This window comes from Gobio gobio, assembly GCF_949357685.1.
Source record: "Gobio gobio genome assembly, chromosome: 2".
In the NCBI taxonomy this organism is placed as follows: Eukaryota; Metazoa; Chordata; class Actinopteri; order Cypriniformes; family Gobionidae; genus Gobio; species Gobio gobio.
Genome location: NC_137098.1, coordinates 60,233,392 through 60,260,990, shown reverse-complemented (window position 1 = coordinate 60,260,990; position 27,599 = coordinate 60,233,392). Strand labels below are relative to the sequence as shown.

General features: G+C 37.8%; 2 protein-coding genes across 4 annotated transcripts in view; both read left to right on the top strand.

The window, feature by feature from the left end:
• Positions 1 to 5,924: 5,924 nt before the first annotated feature.
• trmt10a (tRNA methyltransferase 10A) lies at positions 5,925 to 17,272 on the top strand. 2 transcript variants are annotated; one of them, XR_013818339.1, is made up of 9 exons: positions 5,925 to 5,986; positions 7,154 to 7,355; positions 10,829 to 10,991; positions 11,158 to 11,229; positions 11,309 to 11,383; positions 11,758 to 11,907; positions 12,142 to 12,247; positions 15,291 to 15,859; positions 15,907 to 17,171. XR_013818339.1 is itself a non-coding variant. In XM_079841382.1 (8 exons), the coding sequence occupies exons 2-8, from the start codon at positions 7,168 to 7,170 to the stop codon at positions 15,557 to 15,559; spliced, it is 1,023 nt and encodes a 340-aa protein (XP_079697508.1). In that variant the 5' UTR covers positions 5,925 to 5,986; positions 7,154 to 7,167; the 3' UTR covers positions 15,560 to 17,272. The 2 variants fall into 2 exon arrangements, 1 of the variants encoding a protein (XP_079697508.1); XM_079841382.1 differs by having other exon boundaries at positions 15,291 to 17,272.
• Positions 17,273 to 18,349: 1,077 nt separating this feature from the next.
• Positions 18,350 to 27,599, top strand: part of nectin4a (nectin cell adhesion molecule 4a) — a 31,456-nt gene continuing 22,206 nt past the window's right edge. Inside the window, exons 1-2 of one of the 2 annotated variants that reach the window (XM_079841928.1) lie at positions 18,350 to 18,925; positions 26,911 to 27,123. In XM_079841928.1, coding sequence (XP_079698054.1) covers positions 18,748 to 18,925; positions 26,911 to 27,123 — 391 coding nt within the window. In that variant the 5' untranslated portion in view covers positions 18,350 to 18,747. The remainder of the gene's footprint in view (positions 18,926 to 26,910; positions 27,124 to 27,599) is intronic. The other variant, XM_079841929.1, reaches the window with a different exon arrangement.

The window sequence follows — 27,599 nt, the reverse complement described above, 5'->3', positions numbered from 1 at the left end:
GCTGCTGCATACATCACAATGTGCTTTAAATATTAAAAGTCATATTATTTCTGTTCAGATTTCTTGCATCTCTCTCTATTATTATTTTTTTCTCGGTTCAGATGCGTTTTATTGACATGATTCAAGAACCTGTTCACCCAAATCTTTGAACAGTAGCCTATGCAATAACAGTAATATGAACATTATTTGGTATGAAGATTGATATAATTTTGTATTGTATATAATGTGTGTGCTCTGTGGTGACTAAGATCTTTAAAATTTGAAATTAAAAATTAGAGAGTTGAACAAGTTCAACTCAATGTTCCTTATTTCATTCACTTCTCTATCTTTCTCTCTCTTAGGAGTCAGTGAAGACATTGTCCATGAAGTTCTTCCTATGTGGTTCACGTCATGAACAAATTTGTTTTTGTGTGTGTTCAAATTCAACTGTTGCAATATATTATTTTATAAAATATACACAATCTTAAATCTACCCCCAGGGTCATCCTTGTGTATTCCCTCTGTACTTGAAAATGTGATTGACTGAAAAGGCTATACCATTCCTTGTTTATTTTACTTGATGAGTTATTAAATTATGCAACTTGGACCCAATAATTACTCAACATTCCTAGAAACCAGATTTAATTGCAATAAAGAAAGCAGTATTTGGGTAATAAACCTTTAAAAACTAAAAACTAAAAAAAAAAAAAAAAAATGGGTTAAAATACTTCCTTGGTGGCACTTGTTTCGGATCTTCAAAACTAGGGTCCTGGAAATGCGTTCCTCTGGGATTGTGGTTCTCCGATTCGGTAGGTGGCGCTGTCACAAAAAAATAGGGTCCTAGAAATGCGGTCCTGAAAGTGCAGCCTCCGGTATTGCAGACGGATAATGTTGGAGTCATTGAGTAATTTACAGTAAAAAAAAACGTAAATTGACATTCCCATAATTCCCTGCATGACACTTCACATTTGATGTATTTTCATTGAAATAACTATGTTTCTTCTTATTCTTTTCTAATCAGTTATGTACATTAGGGTTTTATATTACATCTAATGTTGTTAAATTAATGTTTCTTGCATTTTTAAAATGTTACCATGATGGTGTTTAGTGTTTGTGTGAATGACTCTGCGCCTTTCATATATTAGTATTGTCCTCCGAAAAGCTGCTTGTGATGAGCTTTGATTCTTCATGTGTCTCTCATCGCCACTGTGATTGGTGGTTGTTAGTATATATATCAAAGGTACATAACAGATATTGATATTTCAATAGGTTGATAATTTTACATTATTTCACCATACATTTTTACAGTAAATTTAGCATAAATTTTTATAGTGTACACATAATTATTACAATATAAATCTTTAAATTATATGGTTTTGAACTGTAAAATAGACAGTAAACTGTAAACTGTCCTGCAAAACCGAAAATGTTCCTACCGTATTTTTTATGGTAAAGTTCTGGCAACCACAGCTGCCGGTTTTTTTACTGTACATTTTACAGGGGCTTTTTTTTTTCAGTGTGGGGGGGATTAAATTATTAAAGGATTAAAAGGGATTTAAGGAAATAAAGAAAAAGAAATAAGACAAGATAATTCTTGTCATGTCAAATTCAGTTATGATGTCATATTTTCAATTCAAAATGGTGAAATTTCATAAAAAATGTCAAGTAGTTTGCATCACTCGATATTACTGTTTTTATCATAAAAGAGTTGTCAAATATTAAATGTTTAGCTACTTACGATGCACTCTTTCACTGCTATAACTAAAGTGCCGTGTTGGAATTCGCACTAACAGTAAGCCCCGCCTTCTTTGATTTGATTGGCCATCTCACTCATTCTGACAGTGACGAGTGCTGTTAGACCAATGAGGCAGACCAACCTAAATATGTAACATTTTATTTTTGTCATCCTTACAACAAACAAAGTGGTGTGTAATGGAGTACAGCAGAGCAGCATCAACAATGTCAAATATTGAAGGGGGACAATTTGGCCATTTCTAATTTTCAAGGGGACTTGTCCCCCTCAATATGTATGGTGGCTATGGCCCTGGTAGTAAGTACACTGTAAAAAAAAAAAGTTGCTGCCTTAAATGTTTAAGTACAATCAACTTTGATCTTTAAGTCATTTCAACTTAAATTACATTAAACTGACTTTTAAAAAAAAAATTGTTCTTGAATAAAACTAAAAACGGTGAAACTTATTTTGATGAGTTAAAGCAATGTAAAAACATATGTTGTCGTAACTCATTGATCATATAATTTAAATTTTTTTTTACTAAAAATGATTCTGTGGTGAAGTAAATAATAAATAAATTGTATTAAAAAGTAAATTCTATGTTAGTACTCAATATAAGCTTGTAGAAATGAAAGTGTAAATATCATTGTTATAAAGTTATCCACTCAACTTTCTGATACTGGTGTTCCCATCATGCTCTGGGGCATGAATAATGAACAAGACGACAGACTGTTTCACTGCATTTTTCACTGTCCAGCTGTATTTACTGTGACATCTGGTGTTCATTTTGGAAATTTAGGAAACAACTATCTCCAATATTTTGAATTTGGACTGCAATACCTATTCGACCACTAGCTGCACTTACATACTTCACCTTTAATTATACTTAACTTAGTTACATAGATTTTACTTAATTCCGAAATTCCTTAAAAAATATGCATGCAAAAACTTGCAAAAGAAGAATGAAAGCCACATTATGTATTTTTCCGCTGCTAGAAATTGCTTATTCAAAACAAAGGCATAGCTTGATGACGCCTTGAAGTCAAAGTATATAACATTGTTATAGTGGTTTTTGGTAGCCTAGAACTCTAGACACACCCTAGCGGCAGAAAATGTATTTTGCCGCGAGTGTAGTCTAGCAACTCTCGATAGAGCTGAGAGCTGGAAAAACCAAACTCTGGTCAGGCCAATCACAGCGTGTATAGAGTCGGTGGGCGGGCTTAACATAATGACGGCACGTCACGGCAGAGTTGCGGAGGTTCTGCGTGCTACTCGTAAACAAAGGAGCTGGCGAACAGCAGTCTTTTGAATCGGCTTTGGCCACGACTCTGGAAGACTTGGGGTTAAAAGGTTAGTTCACCCAAAAATGAAAATTCTGTCATTAATTACTTACCCTCATGCCGTTCGACACCCGTCAGACCTCCGTTCATCTTCGGAACAGAAATGAAGATATTTTAGTTGAAATCTGATGGCTCTGAAAGGCCTCCATTGGCACGATGCACTTTACACTCTCAAGACCCTTAAAAGGTACTAAAGACGTTGTTACAAAGTCCATCTCACTACAGTGGTTCTAAAATAACTTTATGAATCGGCGAGAATAGTTTTTGTGACGATTTCAAAACAAAGCATCATGAAGCTTCGAAGCGTTATGAATCAGCGAGTCGATTCAGTGGTTTGAATCGCCTAATTTCAGCAGTTTGGCGGTTTGACACGCGATCCGAATCATGATTCGACTCACTGATTCATAACTCTTCGAAGCTTCATGATGCCTTGTTTTGAAATCGTCATCACTATGTAAGTCGTTATTTAGGGTTTTTTTGCGCACAAAAACTAGTCTCGCCGATTCATAAAGTTATTGTAGAACCACTGTAGTGAGATGGACTTTATAACGACGTCTTTAATACCTTTTAAGGGTCTTGAGAGTGAACCGTGCCATTGTGCCAATGGAGGCCTTTCAGAGACATCAGATTTAAACTAAAATATCTTCATTTGTGTTCTGAAGACGAACGGAGGTCTTACGGGTGTCGAACGACATGAGGGTGAGTAATTAATGACAGAATTTTCATTTTTGGGTGAACTAACCCTTTAAGCTTTGCTTTGAGAAAAGAACAAAGAATGGCACTGAAGTCATTCTTAAGAAAAGAAGATGTGTTCGGAGTTTTGCCGACAGGATACGGCGAAAGTCTATCAACTAACGTTAGCTCGGCTTCACCTTCTTCTTTGCTCTGGTTGGTTGTGGCGCTCATGGCGCTATCCAATTGCGGGCAGAGGGAATTTGAAAGACAACCGTTTATCCCGCCCCTCGGATTGAGCCCTGTCAATGGTGAGTTTCCAGACCCAACATCTTGATATGGGTCTGGTTTGTCAGGTTAGGTTTTTGGATATTTTAATCCAAAAATCTTACATATTGTGCCTTTAAGTACATTTAACTTTTTTCCCCTCAGTGTAATTTGCTTATGTTTCAATGAGTGCTGAAGTTGGGTGTTGTTTACTAGAGCCTGACTGTTTGCCAACAACTATCTGTCAGCTGTACAGAGTATTTTTACCATCTCAGAAGCATACTAAGAACTCCACATTAAGCTCATTTGTAAGGCTATGATCAGGAGAATGAATATATAGGAAGCGACAAATCCATATGCTAATATGTGTTGCAAAGTGCTAATGTGAAAGGTGACAGTGTAGTAGTTAAAAGACTGACACACATTCCTAAGCAGCAGTGGGAATGCAAACGTCCATATTAGCTGTAACTCTAGTCAGGTGCCATGCTCTCACAGCAGTGCTCTGAATTAAGACTGACATATGTTTTATCATTTTAAATTCACTGAACTTATCAATGCAATTCCATGAATGATGTGTAGACTGTGTTTCTGGGAGAACGTTTGTTCATAACTTTGAGAGAACCTTGCCAGAACCTTGCCAATGTTCTGAGAATGTCTGTGCATGCAAAGTTCATGGTCAGTTTTGTGCTAGGCCTATATGTGTGCCTTTTTTTTCCTGACAGTGCTACATTAAAAGCACTGTAACCATGTAGGCTAATGTGTGTATGCTATGAGGATGGCAGAATATTTCAGTTGACCACCTGTGCATGAAACATAATATGGTGTGAATTTATACGTCGGGAGGGTGTTTTGCAAGCCATGCTGTCTAACATACCATATATCATAGTGTGTTTAAATAAATAACGAAACAGAAAATAATATTTTCATTATAAACAAGTATTGTTATCTTTTAAATTATGATTTAAACACTACCCCTGTTTTTGTAAAATTCAGACAGGGGTAATATATCATTTAAAATAAATAAAATTTGAAAAAATAAATATATATATAATTTAGAAAGAAAAAAATATATAGCCTAATATACAATAAATGCAATTTGAAAAAAAGAAGAAAAAAAAAAATATATATAATTTTTTTACCTTTTCTATTATTTTTTTCCACTCCCTTTTTGCACAGCACACAATCAATTGTACATTATAAAAACACATACATATTATACAATTAATATACTAAACAGTTATGATTTTAAGGCTTTGACATTGCTTGAAGTATAGAAATAGTTTCAAAATAATTCAACTCTTTACAAAAAATTATAAATAGGGACTTACAGACAAACAATTGCACTAATGTAAAAAACAAAACAAACAAAAAAACTTAATAAATAAATAGATTCATTAGAAAATACTTGTCTTTTAGATTTTTTGTCGAAATTTTGAAAGCCAATACAAATTTTCACTATTTTCTTGTACCCGTATCCTGTTGCTATTGCATAATAAGATGTTATATATAAGATTATATATAAGATATATATATTAAAGGCCTATAAGATTGACAGGGTAAAATTGATGTAGCAATTTAAAAGATACCTCTTTAACTTTAGTGATGAAATATTTGTGAAATTTGAAAAGACCACACTTTCTTCCAGGGAATATCTTTAAAATAATGACCAGATATAACAGAAGGGACATTGGGCTAATAATATCTTTCTGAAAGAAAGTAAAAGGGATGTGTCAAAGAGAAAGAGATGGTAAAGCTTCAACTGAGTTTTCTTTTAAAAGTGTTGTAGCTCCACTGGTATTTCTACTCATAGATATCCATAATAAAGGCCTTTATTATGGTCATCTATGTTTCTAATGCCTAAATATTCTTACTTGCCCTCACCAACATGGCGAACTGTGGACGTTCCCACGCTGAACGAGTCGCTTTTAAATGACGCAGCACATTACGGCACATGAGATGATGACAGCCCTACTGCAAAGACAGCAGTTTAGTAGAGGTAGTTTTCTCTTTTATATTTGTAATTCTGTTATCTTAGTAGTAATTCATCAGAATTAAATGGGCCATTTTATAAGGGATTTCGGCATGCTTGTCTTATTGTTCCCTGATGTTTTGCATTGTTTTGATTGTCAGACTCTGAATACAGCTGATGTTTATCTTAAGCTAACCTGTATTGCATGTTAAATAATAGGGAAGTAATAGACTACTTTTATACAGTAAAATACCTGTCATAGTTCATGATACCACAGGCAAAAGGGACATTAGGTTAGGTTGTTAGTTTTACCGTTTTACGTTAGCGTTTAGTTCAGCCGTCTTTGGTAGAAAGCTTTTCTAGACATCATAGTCGCGGTTAAATGCGCATACAGTAACCACAATTGTGTCTAAATTCTAACGGATTTTGTTCATCGGTGTGTGGTGTGTATTTGTTTGAGCACTGCTCGGGATGCCGATTTATCTCAGTGAGTCGAATCTTTTAAAACAGTTCACTTAAAAGATTTGCCCAGGGGTTCGACCAGTGGTACTTTCAAGTCATTGAACCATTCTCTTAAAGGGATAGTTCACCCAAAAATGAAATTTCTGTCATTACTTACTCACCCTCATATCATTCTTAGACTTTCATTCATCTTCGGAACACAAATTAAGATATTTTGATGAAATCTGAGAGCTCTCTGACCCCTCCATAGACAGCCATTTAATTAACACTCTCAAGGTCCAGAAAGATAGTAAAGATGTCGTTAAAATAGTCCATGTGACTACAGTGGTTGAACCTTAATTTTATGAAGCGACTAGACGAAATTGTTGAATAAAGTCATTATTTTTGTTGAATTATCGTCGCTTCATAAGATGAATGAAGGTCTTACTGGTTTGGAACGACAAGTAATGACAGAAGTTTCATTTTTGGGTGAACTAACCCTTAAAATGACTCTTTAAAAACATCTTATTTTCCTTCATTAAAATCTGGTTACATAAGGCTCCAGAAAGTGTTTACGTAACATATTTGACATTTTTCTTTTTTATCAATTGTTGAGCACATCTTTTTCAAGCCCAAATAAATTATGAATTTCAACCACATCCTTGTGTAGTTTAACTGAATGTGCAGTCATTTGTACACTTTCGTATTGGAGATCTAAGTCTAAGTATCTCTCAACATTTTTTTCTACTCCAGGATCTTCAGATTAAATGGCCAGCGATATGGCCAATGCACCTGCAGTGCAGGAGAGGAGCCATGAATGTGCTAACAATGAAAGTGAATCTACAAAGGATGAAAATGAGGCCGTACAGACTGGAGAAACTGAAACACTGTCTAAAAGACAACGGAAGAGACTTCTTAAGAATCAACAATGGGAAGAACAGAGAGAACTTCGCAAGTAAGCACTGTTATTTTAGTATTATTTATATACACTTATAGTTTTTATTCATATTCTGAATGAGCTTTTATTTTGATTTATTTCCGTTTTAGTCGTGTTAGTGCGTGTGAAATAGTACTTTTATTTCAGTTAGTATTAGGATTTTCATCTAATATTTACTTATTTCAGCTTAATGACTTGTAATGGTTTTAGTCAACAATAACAACAATGCAAGTAACCATTCAAAATGATGAAACGCATGGCAAAACTGTTTGCTCTACTAATACATGCTCAAGTGGCTCATGCTGATAGAATTGTATTTAATAAGAGAGTCATTCTATAGTTTAGGGCACATTTCACATCAGCAAAAAGTGTAAAAACAATAATCTTTCTAAATAAAACAACCATTTGGTTTCAATATATTTTATCATTGTTACTTATCTGCTAGTTGCTAAGCTTAATTATAAATTACCATTTTGATATTACAAAATAAAGATGTTTTCCTTGGTGTGCTTGTCAACTATGTTACGGACAAACCACTACACACACTGATCAAGTGCTACACTTTAAAGGTGCACTATGTAAACAAATTTCAGTAAAATATCCAAAAACCACTAGGCCAGTGTTATATATTTTGTTCAGTTGAGTACTTACAATATCCCAAATGTTTCCAACTATTTGTAAATGGTGAGAAAATTGCTATTTTCACCAAGGAACCGGGACGTGTGAGGGAGTCGCCTGTCAATTGTGTCATATCTGCGTTACCCTCGGTGTACGCTTTTATTCTGCAGAAACGCTTTACTCTCACTGCAGTGTGAACAAGTGTCATAGCAGCTGCAGAGCGAACTTCATAACTTCCTTTTCAACACACTCAGATGTATCTAATATGATAAACAGAGCTGCGTTACCTCATCTTCATGACCGGAAAAGTGGAAGTGGCGCCGGCGACCGTGTCATAATAAAAGTCCCTCTGCTCATGAGACGTGTGTTGCGTTCAACTTATTAGCAATCGCTCCAGCGGCCTTGCTCAGCTCCACAACACTCGGTCCTGCTCTGCTTCAGACTACAGTAACGTTATAATCACATCCATGAACATGATTTCTGCCCGAGTCCTATCCTGACTCTTTTCCACCGGCTGTGAGGTGAAGACCACATGTCCCAAGATTCTGCGCTCAAACTTGAAGTCATCAAACTACACCTTTGTTTTGCACAGGCGACCTCTAGTGGATGGAAAACTTACATAGTGTAGCTTTTAAGTGACTCAAATAATCAATGTTTTTGCTTTATTCTGCCACTATACAGTGATTATTTTAAAATACTTCTAAGAATTAAATTTTTTTGCAGATATTTGTGTCAAATTCCCAGCATGGTCACTAAGAACGAGCATTTTTTTAAATATAAATCTACTTTAAAAATAATTTAAGAATGTCATGCAAAACTCCAGTCCATGTGGATTTAAACTAAACACTGAAATAATATAAAAAACAGCAGTCTGGATATTTAAAATGTAAAAAAAATCAAAACCTAGTTGACTATAATAGTAACACAGTTGACAGGTAACATAGTCAAATTTTGCATCATAGTTTTAATGGCAGGCCTTGTCTGGCCAACCAAATATTATTTTCTTGCTCAGGTTAACCTCACATTTTAATATATATTTCAATTAAAATCATAAAAATATTGCAAACCATAACAATTTGCCCAACATAGTTGACGGGAAATTAATATACTCCGGCGTGATGACTCAGATTGTTCGAATATTACAATTTAATAATACTTAAATCGATATGTCATCCTCAATAAACCCGTCTCCGGCGTGTTGCCTCCGATCCTTCGAATATTCCGATCTATTATGACCTCTGACCTGTAAAGTTTCCAGAATAATAATCATACGCTGTTTGTTAATTGGCCAGAGGAGAACTGGCACCCCGACTGAGCCTGGTTTCTCCCAAGGTTTATTTTTCTCCATTAGGTCACCTAATTCGGTTTTGGTTTCCTTGCCACTGTTGCCTCTGGCTTGGCTTGCTCAGTTGGGGACACTACATTTTTCAACTAAATATCCAAATAAATCTAATTATTAAACTAAATGAACCATATAAACTAAATTACTGATCTAATTACTGATCTAAAGCCCACACTGTCACTGTATGATAATTGAAATGAACTGATGACATCAGCGTTTTCTCCAGAACGGCTATACAGCTGAATAAAATTATGCTGCATTATTTTCCTGTTTAACACTGTAAAGCTGCTTTGAAATCTGCATTGTTAAAAGCGCTATATAAATAAAGTTGACTTGACTTGACAATAGGTCCTTAGAGATAAAATATAGAATAATTAGAATTAAAATAAGGTGTTTAAAATATCTGCCGCAGTAAAAAATGACGTCATGATACTTGTCACATGGTTTTGGAATAAACCATTTTTTTGTCTTTAGGGGGTGTTTTAACATAGTTGACAGAATTCTTGCATTAATAAAATGAAATATTTTCATATTTGAGAGAAAATTATTCTAAGGTATTTGGATTGTAGAAATACATTTTATATAGATAATCTTGACTTTTCCCATTATTTGGAGATCCACTCAAAATGGAGACATCGAAAGACTGTAATTTAAAGGGTTAGTTCACCCAAAAATGAAAATTCTGTCATTAATGACTTACCCTCATGTCGTTGGACACCCGTAAGACCTCCGTTCATCTTCAGAACACAAATGAAGATATTTTAGTTGAAATCTGATGGCTCTGAAAGTCCTCCATTGGCTCAATGGCACCGTTCACTCACAAGACCCTTAAACGGGACTAAAGACGTCGTTACAAAGTCCATCTCACTACAGTGGTTCTACAATAACTTTATGAATCGGGGACAATAGTTTTTGTGCGCAAAAAAACCCTAAATTAAGACTTGCATAGTGATGACGATTTCAAAACAAGGCATCATGAAGCTTCGAAGCGTTATGAATCACTGAGCCGAATGAAGATTCGGATCGCGTGTCAAACCGCCAAACTGCTGAAATTTGGCGATTCAAACCGCTGAATCGACTCGCTGATTCATAACGCTTCGAAGCTTCATGATGCTTTGTTTTGAAATCGTCATCACTATGTAAGTCGTTATTTAGGGGTTTTTTTGCGCACAAAAACTATTGTCGCCGATTCATAAAGTTATTGTAGAACCACTGTAGTGAGATGGACTTTGTAACGACGTCTTTAGTACCTTTTAATTAATGACAGAATTTTCATTTTTGGGTGAACTAACCCTGTAAGGTACATAAAGGCAATTTCAAGCAAACAGAGAAAAGTGCATAAAATATTGGTCTGAGATTGTAGTATACATTATCTTAATGGATAAAATATGATATTTCTGAAGAAAATTGTTAGGAATATCAGGAGCTTTAATTGTCCCGTGTCATAGTGATGTTGGAGTTTAATATGTTCTTTATATACTGTATATTATATTCTATTTATATATTTGTGTGTCTCCCCCCGGATGTACAGACAGAAGCGGAAAGAGAGAAAGCAGCAGAGGAAACTCGAGAGACAAACGCAGGCTGACGACGGAGTGGAGTGGACGGGAAAGAAGCGTTTGCGCAGGTCGGCGGAGCCCAGCTCTCTCAGACTGGTCATAGACTGCAGCTTTGATAACCTCATGGTGCTCAAGGTAACAACTTCACAACATCTGTAGTAGCAACAACTTCAGTAAATCTTACAACTTCCTTTGCTCACTTTCGTAATGCAATCTAGCTGTTGCACTGAAAAGTCTTGTTGAAAGGTGCTTTAAAGAACCAAATTGAACAAAGCTTGCATACTTATTTCTTATTGTGTAGGATGTAAAGAAACTTCACAAGCAGATTCAGAGGTGCTATGCTGAGAACAGACGCACCCTCCATCCTGTACAGGCATGTTTCCTTCATATATACTGAAAATGGGATCTTTAAAATCAAACTTAAAGCCTCAACAGCCTTTTCATATCCACAGTTTTACCTGACAAGTCATGACGGTCAGTTGAAGCAAATCATGGACGAAATTAACAAAGGCTGGGTCAACTGGAAGGTAAGATACTTACACTAATAAATATTACAGTTATTTGTTTTGTTCACATTTTTGTAATGTCATTTGATGTTGTAAAATTGCTGTTTGCTGCATACATTTTAGCAATATTAAAAACATTTTTATATAAGCAAATAATATGAACATTTTTGGCTTGTGTTTACAAAATAACAACCAAAAAAACATGATCTTAAAACAAGCGGTTCATTCATAAATCCGTAAGATCTCACCGTCATACTGTGGAAATACAAACCTGAAGAAAAGGGCTGAAAAGGGGAAGGGGTATACACAACGTCTTTTATGAGTATATTTGATGAATGAATGTTGGATAATGGAAAGCGATGCTTTTAACACGTCGCAATTTCAATGTGGTGTAGGATGTCCATGTCAAGCCTGAAGCGTTTCATGAAATCCTGAGCAAGGACGACCTCGTCTACCTCACGTCTGATTCACCCAATGTGCTGCAGGAGCTGGATGAAGCCAAAGCCTATGTGATTGGAGGTCTGGTGGACCACAACCACCATAAGGTGAGTGGCTTGGTACAGTTAGAACTGAAAAAGGAGTCAGTGAAATGAATATTTGTGTAAAGTGCATGGCACTGCTCTATCTCCTGACAGTCACCAAGTAATTTCACAGGCCCTGCTTGCAAGGTGATTTTATTCTGAGCTGAGTAAAGGGTGGCACTTGTCATACGTTTTTATTTTTTACCTTGAAGTTATTACAAGCTCTTGGTTTTGGGGAATTCAATTGCTTTATTACAGGGAATCACATTTGATCGAGCCCAAGAGCTTGGCATTGCTCATGCTCAGCTTCCGCTGGGCAGTTTCGTCAAGATGAATAGCCGCAAGGTGCTCGCTGTCAATCATGGTGAGATGCCCTTTCTTACGTTCTCTCTAGGCCCTGTTTACACCTGGTATTAAGATGAGTTTTGGTTGATCGGATCACAAATAGACGAGGAAGACATTCCCGTTTACACCTGGTGTTTTAATCCGTCTCTTTTGTCCACTTTCAACCACTTTTGTCCTGATTTCTTCGAGGGGAGGGTCTATGGGCGGGTAAATGTATGGGCTTTTTCAGATCTACTGGATGTAATAAGCTCACGCAATTTACATATGAACGCGCCCGGAGACGACAGAAAAAGCATACTGAGAGCAACAGCTTTCGTTTCTGCTCTGACAGCCGCAAGATCACGCCGAACACAGTGAGTGTGTGTTAGAAACCAGGAATGGTGAGAGAGGTGTAACGTTACACAAAACTGACGGTTCGGTACGTACCTCGGTTTTGCAGTCACGGTTCGGTATGGGTTCGGTATAGCAGTTTTACAAAATTGCTTTTTATTTATTTTTATTAAACAGTGGTTTTCTGGGGAAAAAAAGTGTCTGTCCTTAAATTAATTCAATTATAACTAAAAGTTTCTTAAAGATAATGCTGTAAACTATATGGGGAGCCCTTACTCACACATTATTGTAACATTAAAGGTTAACAACAGAGCCCAAACTATTAGCCTAGATTCAGCTGATATTCATGTTTAGATATAATAATCAACATTCAAATAACACATTGTGTGCAAACATGTAAACTTCCCGTAAGGCAGTTATAAAATTATGTTTTTTCTCCAATTCGTTGTTGAAATCTAATCATTTATAAACAGGGGCTGTCATTTTCATGATAGATTTATCTAAACATGCATTAAAGGGTTAGTTCACCCAAAAATGAAAATTGTAATTAATTACTTACCCTCATGTCGTTCGACACCCGTAAGACCTCGGTTCATCTTCGGAACACAAATGAAGATATTTTAGTTGAAATCTGATGGCTCTGAAAGTCCTCCATTGGCTCAATGGCACGGTTCACTCTCAAGACCCTTAAAAGGTACTAAAGACGTCGTTACAAAGTCCATCTCACTACAGTGGTTCTACAATAACTTTATGGAGTGACGAGAATAGTTTTTGTGCGCAAAAAAACCCTAAATAACGACTTGTATAGTGATGACGATTTCAAAACACAGCATCATGAAGCTTCGAAGCGTTATGAATCAGTGAGTCGAATCATGATTCGGATTGCGTGTCAAACCGCTGAAATCACGTGACTTTGGCGATCCAAACCGCTGAATCGACTCGCTGATTCATAACGCTTCGAAGCTTCATGATGCTGTGTTTTGAAATCGTCATCACTATATAAGTCGTTATTTAGGGTTTTTTTGCGCACAAAAACTATTCTCGTCACTCCATAAAGTTTTTTTAGAACCACTGTAGTGAGATGGACTTTGTAACGACGTCTTTAGTACCTTTTAAGGGTCTTGAGTGTTCTGTGCATTGTGCCAATGGAGGCCTTTCTGAGCCATCAGATTTCAACTGATGAAATGGACTGAACACTTAATATGTTCGAGTGGGAACTAGGGTTGAAGTGTGTTCCGCACTTAAAACAAGCCGACTGTGAACTGTTAAAGATTGCATTCGGAACCGTTCGGTACAGGCGTGCACCAAACCGAAAGCCCTGTACCGAAACGGTTCGTTACGAATACGTGTACCATTACACCCCTAGTGAGAGAACATTGTGCTTGGTACGTTTTTCATCTTCAAACCAAACTTGGGTCTTCAGCCGACCAAGTTTAAATCCCATCTGGCTAGCGCGCTTCCCATAATGTTCACGCATTAGGTCAGTAGGCGGAGAGTAGGCGCTCTTTTTTTTTTTTTGCTGTTCGACACATTTGACCACATGAGCGTTTACGCTACGAAAGCAATCTGGTTGAAAGCGTTTTCGACTACCTCTGGAAGTGGTCAAAAGTGGACAAGCTCAAAACATTTTAGATCCTGTTTACACCTGTATTTAGCGTCGCACAATTGCGATCGGATTGACAGAAATGCTTCTTAATGCCATGTGTAAACAGATATCCATTCAAATGACATTGACTTCTGTATTGTATGGAAGCTTCTGCCACAAAATAAAAAAATAAAAAGGCAATTGCAACTTTTTATCTCACAATTCTGACTTTTTTTTTCTTGCAATTCGGACATTATAACTCACAATTGCAAGTTTGTATATTGCAAGTTATAAAGTCTTTGAGACATAGGGCCCTATCATACACCCGGCGCAATGTGACGCCAGACGTGACACAGTTATCATTTTCACATTCAGCGCCACGTTGTTTAAATAGCAAATGCACCCGCGCCCATCTGTTCGCCCATGGGCGTGCTGGTCTGAAAATGAGGTGTGCTTAGGGCAGGCGCATTGTTGGTGCGTTGCTATTTTGAGGCAACTGAAAACGACTGCGCCATTGACCAACAAAAACCTGGTCTGAAGTCAATAGCGCAGTATTTTTGTGTTATTTAAAGGGTGTGTTAGTAATATGCGGCTATAGTCGGGTACACAACGAGTGTACACTCTGCTTATTACACACACAGGGATGCGCAGCAGCACACAAACATTTTTAATTATTAAAAATAAAAGGATTCCTCTCTGGAGAAGCGTTCAGTCTTTCTGTTCGCAAATTCCGCCATGGGGCAAGCGCAACTGGCTTTTAAAGGGAATGGGAGATGAGACTCTGATTGGTTTATTGCACGTTACGCCCAAAACACACCCATGACTCATTAAGAGAATAGGAACAACCGTTTTGGACCATGCGCCGACCGGTTTTTCCGTCATTAAACTAGCAAAAGTGGATTCGGACACGCCCTAAGTGCACCTGCGCCATGCGCTCATGTCCTAATTGCAAGATAAAAAATCATAAACAATTGTGATATAAAAATAGATATAAACAATTGCGAGGAAAAAAATCAGAATTGTGAGATGAAGAAGTTGCAAATTACATGTATTTTTTTATTCCGTGGTGGAAGCGAGTTTCCATGGTAATATAATACTTTTAAGTTTCCTGCTAGAAATGAACCAATCATGTTCCCTCCTGCTGCAGTTTTTGAGATCATCCTAGCATTCCTGGAGAAACGAGACTGGCAGGAAGCTTTCTTTACTGTTCTGCCACAAAGGAAGGGAGCCGTGCCAGTGGGCCAAGAGAACAAGCTCGGAGAGGGCAATGACGAGGAAGACTCCGATGAAGACTCAGACACAGAACATCCGACCTCAGAAAAGGGAACGGACTCAAAAGACCAATCAGATAGCAAACAAGAAGAGCACAAACCTCTGCTAAACCAATCAGACTCCAGCGAGCGAAACACAGCATAGAGAGACCTAACATATTTATGCTGTTTCATTTTTGTTTTTTTGTGCACATTTTTAATTGGTTGTTTTCTAATGTTTTTCCTTTTAGTCTCAGTTTGAGGTTTGAGATGCTTTATATGCAGAGGTTTGGACTTGAAGGTGTTTTTGTTGAAACATATTTCATGGAAAAAAAGAGAGATTACCTTTTTTTCAACCTTTTCCATTAAAAAACAATAAACAACAAAAAAATTATGTGTATATCTTGTGGGGGAAAAAAACAATGACAATATTACTTGTTTTAGAACAATGAGCCTTTTGTTCATTGTAAACCTTTGATACCTTTGACCAGCTAATATTTTTATCATGTAAAGTGTAGATTTGCTATGTTGTTAAATCGCATTCCTCTAATGAAAAGGATAAAATGACTAAATATTATTTTTTGACTATCAGAGAAACGGAATCTGCGTATTAGCCGTTTTTGTTGTTCTGCCACAGTGGGATTTGTACCTGTGGGCCAAGAGAACAAGCTCGGACACGGCAAGACTCAGATGTAAGCCACCCAACCCCAGAAAAGAAAAAAGACCCAAAAGACCATTCACACAGCAAAAGGGAGGTACACAAAACTCTGTTAAAACAACCAGATTCCAGTGAGAGGAATATAACAATTAGGTCGAAACTTGATATTCAGTCTATTATTTAGCGAGTTTTGTTCCGTTAAAGTTTGATGAAATCTCACATGCTTTTGAAAGGCTTGTGCATTTGGATGTTTTTGTTGAAGCAAATTTGATACTGAATGTTCCTTTGTCATTCTCAGGAATTTAACTAAACATTTTCATTTTAAATGTCTAACACATATGAATGGTCTACATACATACTATATTTTATTCATTTTGAGTATTGTAATAATCTGCCTCAAAAATGTCTAATTATCAGTGTTGGGGAAAGTTACTTTAGTAATGTGTTACAATATTGCATTACTCCGTAAAAAGTAATTTATTGCATTACTTTTCATTGAAAGTAATCAGTCGCATCAATTGTGCATTGCTTTTTCTCACTCGGACTGGGCTTGTTTGTTTTTTTTTTATAACAAAATGAAAAATTGTAAAGGTAAAAGTGATATGAATAAGCCTGAGCCTGAAGGAAATGCAAATGTAAGCCTGTATCTGGATCGGCTCAAACGAACCTTTCAGCCGTGCTGCCATTCTGGATCACAGAATTGAATCGTCGAAGGTCATCCACCAAAGACATTACTTCATAAAGTGAGATTAAATACACAAGATATATTTGTACTTTTTAACATTTTAATTATTGCCGGTTTGCGTAATATTCTAAGTTTGCAATTCACTGTTTTTATTAATTTTGAAGAATACCGAATCTGTTTTTGTGCAAGTGAGATGCATGTCCAGGTGATAGTGTGATCAGATTACCGTTTTAACTAACAAGTAACATTAATTTCACATTTACAACATTAATGTGTTGCTTGAAAAAAGTAATCTGATCACGTAACTCGTGCATAAACATGCAGTTGTTGAAGCAGTATTATATTTGAAAACGACTCAATTTGTCCTCTAGATGTCACTATACACCTACACGTGGTTTCATCAAATAAACTAAAAATGACTAGTTTCATTAAATGAAAAGAAAAAAAACGCATTAGATTTAATAGAAATATCTCTTACTGTTCTTAATTCAGTTCAGTTGTATCTCTTATTTTATTTTTTACAATAAATCTTGATTTAAATTGTTTTTCTTCAAGTTTTTCCAAGTTCTTAGCATGATTATACAATATTGGACAGCATTACAAATAGCAAAATTGTTATATATTAGTATTCAGGTTTTAATTAACTTTTAATTAGTTAAATTAAAGAGGCAACATCAATTAAATTTGTGGACATTTAGAGTACCTAATCTTATACGTTCATAAACAGGTATGATAATCACTGTGTATTTTCCTTATAAGAGCTTTATCACGAATAACCCTTTTTCAGCTCAAACCCTTGTTTGGAACGCTATTCCGTTGAACACCGTAAAAGTGCCCGAGGCTTTAACTGTTTTCAGGAGGGAGAACAGGTTTACAGTTTTGGTGCTCGCTTTCCTTTGGGACAGGAATGCAACCAGATACATGACAGTTCGGGTTAGATTCAAGATAAATAGCCATGTAGGACACATACCACTTGCAACATTAATCAGATATGATGTCTCATTAGTCATCCATCTGGATCTGATTTGATTTTTAAATATTAGTGCGTACTAGGAAACACTACGGCCTGGTTTCACAGACGAGGTATAGATTAAGCCAGGATTAGGCCATAGTTCATTGAGCAATAAAAACATGCCTTAGAAAAAAAAACATTACTGCTGTGCATCTTGGGACAAAACAATGGCACTGACATATTTTAAGATAAGCTGCTTTCAGTTAAAACAGCTCAAACATGCATTTTAGTCTGGGACTTTAAACCTCGTCTGTGAAACCAAGGGTACTTGTATTAGAATAATGTCTTAAAAGGTCAGACAGGATCATTAATTTTAAGGTTAAACTATAAATTAGGATCATTATTTGTTCAAAGTTTTAAAAAAACCTTTTTTAGCATTCTGTTTTTTAAGCCCAGTGTAATAGTAATGACTGGTGTGAATCACTGGACTTTTTCAAACTGTTTTTGACAAAACATTAGGGCAATAATCTCCAGGTATCCAGGTGAGCTCGACCATTACAGATTCCAAGCGATTAAGCAATTACAGAATATTAAACCAGTAGATAGATTGAATCATCCGATTGGGAAGAAACACCCGGATTAAAAACTGGAAAGTTGAGTTGAGCAGTGCGCGTAAGAACATGTGCGCGACTGCGCAATGCAGAACTGCATTTTCCAACAGGTGCCTTTCCTGAGAGTTTTCCTCTCTCAGAGCTATTTCACGCATTCTCAAACCGACCGTCAGAAGAAGAATAATGGAAATACTCTGCTTTTTTTCTCAACATGTCGTAGAACTTTAAAATAATACGAAAACACCTTTAACTGGAGTAAAACTTTCGTGCGCTCCCGTGAGGATTTACGCATGGAGAAACGTTCACTTTTATGGATGTAATCCATAAACATTCTTTTAATTGATGTCGTTTCCTTTTTTTTGTAGGCTTCTTCAAATGAATTAATCGATATATCTGATTGATTTCGTTTCTCAACGTGATCTTCATATATGGGAGTCTATGGGAATCAATGATCGATTGGATTGATTTGGAATACAACTGGCTCTTGACAGGGACACCGTTTTGCTCTATTAATAATGACCATCACATTGAGATAACTGATAACTTGGGCTCAGGTGAAAGTCTGAACTGGAGGACGATGAAGACAGTTTCGTATATTCTTGCTGCGATGATCTTCTGGAACTCGGGTGAGCAGTTTCACATGGGCTATGATAAAAACATTGCTATTGTAAAACAAAATAGGCTATTTTAAAACGTGTTGCAGGATTTGGAGTTAAAGGTTTTGGAGAAGAACTTCACAACACGTTACGGTTGACTGATATTACAAGAAGAACTGGTTTCTTATGACAAACTGAGTGTGATTCAGTATGACAGACAGGCGCTCCCTGCTGACGCGCGCGCGCGCGCACACCGTGTGTGTTATAAGCAGAGTCTTAAGGAGTGTTTACTGGGTTGATGAAGTTGTGAGAATAAGGGTGTGATGAATCTGAGGGTGTTGTCAACGTAACTTGCATTTTTGAGCGTTTTCCCGGTGTAGGAGCTATTCACACACAGCTGTGCATGTGTGTTAATTCAGGGTCACTGGGTCTGAGCATGTAATACAACCTGATTAATACATTAGCCTACCACCGTGTCTACTCCAGACGCGATCGTTCATCGATCGGCGCGACCAAAGCAAAGGGTGCGTCTCAATCAGCTCCCTAGTTTAGTAGTCAGGGCTCTGATCAGGGAGTCAGCCCATTGACTGAACTAGGGACTGATTGAGACGCACCCAAAGAGAAACCATTAAAACAATGCGACGCGACGCGACAAATTCCCCGTTCAATTTCTGACGTAAAAGCACTCGGGCTATTTCTGATACTGAGGACAGATGAATTTGCAACGGCCACTTGGTTAAAGACATTTTCCTGAATCACCATCCTTTGCTGGTCCTGGATCAACGTTCCTATAGTCATAGTTTAGGGTCAGTCAACCAATTATTTTGAGATTTGCACACAGAGAAAAAGGGTGTCAAAATTGTATCTTTAGGGGTACAACAGCTTGTCGCTGGGGCAGTGCCCTTAAAAGGAGACATTTGTCTCTATTTTGTCATTTGACATTTGTCACAAGCTATTGTACCCCTAAAGGTACAATTTTGACACCCTTTTTGTTTTTTTTTTATGATAATTTTGGTCATTATTTTCTGAGAATATGACCGATTTGTCAGCGCTTGATAGATATTGAGCGCACAATAAGATATTAGATAATTAGGTAGATATTAAAGGCACAATATGTAAGATTTTTGGATTAAAATATCCAAAAATCACTGTGATATATTTTGTTGCCTTGTGTACTTACATTATCCCAAATGTTGCCAAGAATGTTTAAATCCAGAGAAATAAGCTATTTTTACCAGGACACGGAGCGTGTCCGTGCGTCGCCCATCAATGACATTATACTTGCGTTTGTAGAAACCATGGAAACACCAAGGGGGTAATCCTACACCCGGAAAGCGTACCTTCCATAGGAGCGGCCATTGCTAACCAAGCCATCACCTGCTGTAAGCATCCCATTGACTCCCATTCATTTTGGCGTCACTTTGACAGCGAATAACTTTAAATCTGAGGCGTTTAAAGACTCCATTTGACCATTGTTTATTTCTTAAGAAACACGACAATGTATAAAAGGCTCCATTACCTTGTATCTTACACTATCGCCCGTAGAAGCCATTTTTGTAAAAATAGGCTAACGATTGCGTCATAAAAGCTCCGCTGCTCTCGAGCCGTGTGTCGCGCTCGTCTCTCATTATCGCTCCAGCGGCCTCGTTCCGCTCCAACGGCTTTCAGCCCCACCCTGCTTCATACTACAGCAACGTTCATAAATCTTTAATACATTATCTCATCCATGAATATGATTTCTCCAGAGTCCCGTCGGATTCTTTTCCACCGGTTGTAGAGGTGAAGACGACAACTCCCATGATTCTGCGAAATCAAGGCTTCGTCAAGCTACGCCTTTGTTTTGAATAACCTTTAATGCTATTATACATATAGTATGCTACATTATTTTGTCATCTAGATGACTACTAGAAAATCATTGGCTGCTAAAATAAAACATTTAAATTAAAGTAATTCAAAAATACATTAAATAGAATACGGTCGTTATACTTTCGAAATTCAACAAATGATACAATATATCAGTTGACCTTATATTTAAGAACCGTATTAGTAGAAATATCAGTAACATAGGGAACACATATTTTCTATGAAGTAGCTGCTTTGTAGCATGCATATTACTAGCATATTGGCTGTTTATTAGTACTTATTAAGCACATATTGATGCCTTATTCTGCATGATCATAATCTACATCCCTTAAAGGGATAGTTCACCCAAAAATGAAAATTCTGTCATTAATTACTCACCCTCATGACGTCCTTCCTTGGAACACGAATTAAGATATTTTTGATGAAATCTGAGACTTTAAGTTGCGTAGCTGTCAATGGAGGGACAGAAATCTCAGATTCCATCAAAAATATCTTCGTGTTTCGAAGATGAACAAAAGCCTTAAGGGTTTGGAACGACATGAGGGTGAGTATTGAGGGAAAACTACTAGTTAATATGTGTTGGCTAATCAAAGTGTTACCAAAATCAAATCAACTTAGTCAAATCAATTAGGTCTATCTCAGCCATCATCGCCCCTGATTTCAGGCTAGTATTAGGCAACAAATGACAAAAATTATAAGGATGCTGACTCAGAAACATGTCAGACTGGGGTAAATCATGTTGAATGACACAGTGACAGAGGATGTCAACAAGCAGATGTCTGGGAGGCTTAGTTGTCATTACTGTTCATTGATGTAATCCTCTAGTCTTTGTAAACTGGACAACTGACTGTTGTGGCCTCATGGTCAAGGATCTGGGCTACTGACACAAAGTTCAATCCAGAGTTGGATTTCTGAGTGACTCAGAAACGAAAGAATTAAAGTGATTACAGCTGAATCCCTGCCCTGAACTGAGAAGCTATTAGGTGTTAATAGACCTTTTTTAGTTTCCACTTTTCATCCTGATATTGAACCACAAATAACAATAAACGTGGGCCCATCTTACATGGGCCCATCAACATGATGTACGCTTGACATCCTTGTATGTACTGTATATTTATTCATTTTTAATAGTTATAAAAACTGCAAATTATACAATGATCAGGCATAACTTTATGGCCGGTGAAGTGAATAACACTGATTATCTCTTCATCACGGCACCTGTTAGTGGGTGGGATATAGTAGGCAGCAAGTGAACATTTTGTCCTCAAAGTTGATGTGTTAGAAGCAGGAAATGGGCAAGCGTAAGGATTTGAGCGAGTTTGACAAGGGCCAAATTGTGATGGCCAGACGACTGGGTCAGAGCATCTCTAAAACTGCAGCTCTTGTGTGGTGTTCCCGGTCTGCAGTGGTCAGTATCTGTCAAAAGTGCTCCAAGGAAGGAACAGTGGTGAACCGGCGACAGGGACATGGGCTCAAGGCTCATTGATGCACATGGGGAGCGAAGGCTGGCCCGTGTGGTTCAATCAAACAGACGAGCTACTGTAGCTCAAGAAGTTAATGCTGGTTCTGATAGAAAGGTGTTCAGTGCATCGCAGTTTGTTGCGTATGGGGCTGCATAGCCACAGACCAGTCAGGGTGCCCATGCTGACCCCTGTCCACCACCGAAAGCACCAACAGTGGCACATGAGCCTCAGAACTGGACCACGGAGCAATGGAAGAAGGTGGCCTGGTCTGATGAATCACATTTTCTTTTACATCACGTGGATGTGTGTGCATCGCTTGCCTGGGGAAAACATGGCACCAGGATGCACAATGGGAAGAAGGCAAGCCGGCGGAGACAGTGTGAGGCTTTGGGCAATGTTCTGCTGGGAAACCTTGGGGTCCTGCCATCCATGTGGATGTTACTGTGTGTGTGTGTGTGTGTGTGTGTGCGTGTGTGTGTGTGTGTGTGTGTGTGTGTGTGTGTGTGTGTGTGTGTGTGTGTGTGTGTGTGTGTGTATATACAGTATATATATATACATATACTGTACACACACAAATATTATATGAACACAAACTTTTATGTTAGATGTGATTAATCATGAGTAATCGATTTGACAGCACTGGTTTTGCATCTAAATGTAAAATTAGCTTGTAAGTAGTTCAGCTTTTATTCACTCCGCTTTGGATGTTCTTTGGATGTTATGTGTTGAATTGAGTGTTTGCTTATGCTTGTCTGCCACCCAAACGTAATTAGCCCTGAGACACATAACGAGTTGAGCAGCATATCTACCTTTGGTCCACAAACGCTCTTCCAGACATCTGTTTGTCTCTCACCCCTCTTCCTTTCTCTTATTTTGTTATCCATATCGATTCCCATGTCTGCTTCTCCTCTCTGTTCTCTGTGCCAGTTCAATAGAGTGTTAAAAAATGAAAGGTTCATGTTACCGCCGTTTTGAAGGTAACAGATGACTTCAGCCAATGTGGCCCAACTTTCCTTTTACTGCAGGTATATTTCATGCAGGTATATATCTATCAGAGGTGTTATTTCTATTCTTTTTAAAGCCTTACTTAAACCGCCTTAAGCTGTATAGATATATATGGCATAGTATTTTTTATTTTTTTGGTCTGGCCCTTTAACATCTTGTCTAGCTATTCAGCATGTGATGCAACACCTATGAGTGCTACAAGGAACTTGCTGTGGTGTTTTTTTCTTAACATTAAATGCAACACAGAGCAAAAATACAATATGCAATGGCATAATAAGTCCTTTAAATACATAGTACATACATGTCTAATTCAAGGATTGTCTCAGTTAACAAAACTGGGAAGAGGAAACAGAACTTCAAAAAGTTCATTAAAGTTCAATAAATAATTAAACGTTTTATATATAATATAGTATGAAGTGTGTGTGTGTGTGTGTGTGTGTGTGTGTCTACCAGCTACTTCTCTTGCTAGTAGTGGGTTGGCATAGATTCAACAAGGTGCTGAGAGAGTCGCTGTACATTTGTCAGCTATGCATCCATGATGCAAATCTCTTGTTCCACCACATCCCAAAGCTGCTCTATTCGGATTGATCTGGTGTCTGCGGAGGCCGTTTGAGTTTAGTGAACTCATTGTCATGTTCAAGAAAACATTGTGAGATGATTTGAGCTTTGTGACATGGTGTGTGTTATCCTGCTGGAAGTAGCCATCAGAAGATGGTACACTGTGGTCATAAAGGGATGCACATGGTCAGCAACAATACTCAGGAAGGCAGTGGCATTTAAACAATGCTTAGTTGGTACTAAGGCGCCCAAAGTGTGCCAAGAAAATATGCATTCGGAGGTGCTCTTCTGCAGACCTCGGTTGTAACGAGTGCTGATTTGAATTACTATGGTCTTCAGCTGAACCAGTCTGGCCTTTCTCCTCTGACCTCTGGCATCAACAAGGCTTCCAAGCAGGTTTTTGAGCCCATATGTTACGGGCATTCCAGGCAAAGTCACGCCAAACTGCCTGAGCGCAAGGAATTGTGGTAGCTAGAAGTAAACAAAGCATGGCCAACCGTACGGGGCTTATGCTCATTTACAATCATTTATTATCGTCAAAGATGCTTACTCCTTGCTTATTTGAGGGAAACAGGGGGATAAAAAAACGGCGCATAAGGCAAGAGAAGCTGCTATACCTTTTATTTTACGTTATTTGTAAAATACTGTGTACAACTTCCATAAACACCGCATCCGTATGGGGCTGCCATTGATGTTTTGCGGGCTTTGTGACGTCAGAGCTCGTAACTGGGAGTACGTTGATCTAGTACGAGTTCATGGCTGGTAAGTCACAGGTTTGGCTGCCGTTCCAGTGCACTTTCATGGGTAGAAGGTTGGAAAAAGCCAACAGGTGATGAGGCCAGCAGGGGGTGCTCACCCTGTGGTCTGTGTGGGTCCTAACACCCCACCTTAGTGAAGGGCACACTATACTGTAACAAGCACGTCCTTCAGATGAGACGTTAAACCGAGGTCCTGACTCTCTGTGGTCATTAAAAATCCCAGGATGTCCTTCGATAAAGAGTAGGGGTGTAACCCCGGCGTCCAGGCCAAATTTACCCATTGGCCGCTGTCCATCATGGCCTCCTAATCATCCCCATATATCATTGGCTTTATCACTCTGTCTCCTCTCCACCAATCAGCTGGTGTGTGGTGGGCGTTCTGCCGCAATATGGCTGCCGTCGCATCGTCCAGGTGGATGCTGCTCATTGGGTGTGGTTGAGGAGATTTCCCCCTTCTATATGTAAAGTGCTTTGAGTGCCTAGAAAGCGCCATATAAATGTAACAAATTATTATTATTATTATTATTATTATTATTAAAAACATGGGTTACAGGTTGCCTGGAATGCGGCATTAACCTACAGAACTGCCGCTCACTGCATAGCTACTCTTTTTCGGACCATTCTCTGTTGTGTGTGAAAATCCCAGTAGATCAGCAGTTTCTGAAATACTCAGACCAGCCCGTCTGGCAACCATGCCGCTTAAATCACCTTTCTTCCCCTGATACTCCGTTTGACCATGTCAACATGAGTCGCTGCCATGTGATTGGCTGATTAGATATTTGCGTTAACGAGCAGTTGAACAGGTGTAAGTGGCCTGTGAGTGTGTGTGTGTCCTGGTAAACCCTACATTATGGGGACGAAAACAGTGCAAGTGTCTTTTGATCCATATAGCATCAAATGGTTCCATGCATTTCTTACTGGTAGGACTCAAGTTAAAATCAAGCAGATTCTTTCTGAGTGTAGGTCCATTAGCATTGGTGTTCCCCAGGGGTGTGTATGTTCACCACTCTTATTTACACTATACACCAATGAATACAGGAGTCACCATCCTGGGAATATCGTCGTAAAATCCGCAGATGATACCGCCATGCTTGGTCTTCTGTATAAGGATAAGGACAACTAACTTTGTTGCATGGAGTAAAGAACAAATTTTCGTAATTAACGATAGAAAAACAGAGGAAATTATTTTTGATTCCAAATTAGTAGGCGACCACTTGATCGCCTATCATGATCAACAACGAGCCCATTAGACAGGTTGCTTCATACAAATACTTAGGTTTGCTTATTGATGACAAACTTTCATGGGGGGTGCATGTGGATAATCTGTGTTGAAAGGTGCAACAAAAAATGTACTTTTTGCAGAGGCTCAGACTGTTTGGAGTTGCTCAGAGGGTCATGTTGCTGTTTTATCAATGCCTGTATTGAATCCATCTCACTGTAAGGTATAGCGGTCTGGTTGGCTAATTTGAATGTTACTCTTAGATCTCAGTTGGTGTGTACAGCAATGAAAGTGATTGGTCTGGGGGTTTACCCCAATCTGCAATCTATATTCTACACATTTTTTTAAACAGGCAAAGAAAATGACTTTAGACCCTTCTCATGTGCTTTATCCAGAATTCGAACAACCATCTAGTCGACGTTTTCGTACTCCAAGGTTCAGATATAACCGCTATCATAATTGTTTTGTTCCTCTACAAGGTTGTTAAACGTTCAAAGGACACAACTGTGTGATTATGTATTGGTGTGGTATCTTGTTATGCAGCTTACCTGTATTGCCCAAAACAATTTCCCCTTAAAGGGACCAATAAAGTAAGGAAAATGTCCCCATTTAAGATGGCAATGTAGGAAATCCTTGTCCTTATGGGGACATTTTTGGTCCCCATGAGGAAAACAGCTTGAATTAATCACAATAAATTATGTTTTTTGAAAATGTAAAAATGCAGAAAGTTTTCTTTGATGCGTAGGTTTAGGGGTAGGGTTTGTGTAGGCCAATATACATAGAATATACAGTTTGTACACTATAAAAATTACGATGTCTATGGAAAGTATGGAAAATGACGTTTGGGTGTGTATGTGTGTGTGTCACATAATATATAATATAAAACACAATATGTAGTCACACATTATATAATCACTGCTGTTCCACCAATTCTTCCACTGTTTATGGTAAAAACACGAATACATTTAATTCAAATGATGTGCTTTCCAACCAAAGTATGTAATATATTTATCAAAGATAAACAACTTCCAACATGGCTCATCCAATTGTATTTGTTTCTTTTATCATATTGCTGTTGGCAGACTTTTATTAAAGCATCTGATCATGTCTAACATCACTAACAGACTCATTAATCTTTCTCTCTTTTAGCAGCCTGTGTAAGAGGAGAAAATGAACAATTTCTAGAGCCCTCTAAGACCCCCTGGGATCTGAAGTCTTTGGCAGAGAAGGAAACGCGCTTACCCTGTCGATTCAATGGATCGAACAGCGAGATTAAGGTGGTGCAGGTGACGTGGATTCGAGAGAACTCAAATGGAGCTGAAGAACAGATTATTACAGCTCATTTCAGTGAAGGAAAGACAGGTACAGCAAAATGTTTTTTGTCTTTTACATCAGATATTTTGTAACATAATGAATTCACCCTTTCCTTTTACTGACATCATTAGCACCAAAGAAAACTGTTTTCCCCCAAAATATATTTTTTCATTAAAATGATAATCAGGGTGTTCATGTTTTTAAAATATGACAATACATTTAAAAGTTTACTCTAAGAACATGGGTTCAAGTAATATACCTCTCTACACTTTATCTTAAAGATAAAGATTCTTTATTGGCATTTGTGGTTCCATGAAGAACCGTTCACATCCATGGAACCCTTTCCCTTCCACAAAAGGTTCTTTATACTGGGAAAAAGGCTCTTTAGTTTATAAAATGTTCTCCACACTAAGAACATTTTTTTTTATTTTAAGAGCTGCTCACTGAAAGGTTCTTTGGGGAACCAAAATGGTTCTTTAAAGGCATCACAGCATAAAAAACAAAACAAAACTTTTGGAACCTTT

What these genes read in the sequence shown, in the direction of transcription:
- trmt10a (XM_079841382.1), top strand. Translation starts at nt 7,168, where the DNA reads ATGGCCAGCGATATGGCCAATGCACCTGCAGTGCAGGAGAGGAGCCAT. An exon ending in TGGACCACAACCACCATAAG is followed by an intron (nt 11,908 to 12,141) that starts GTGAGTGGCTTG and finishes GCTTTATTACAG; the next exon opens with GGAATCACATTTGATCGAGC. An exon ending in GGTGCTCGCTGTCAATCATG is followed by an intron (nt 12,248 to 15,290) that starts GTGAGATGCCCT and finishes CTCCTGCTGCAG; the next exon opens with TTTTTGAGATCATCCTAGCA.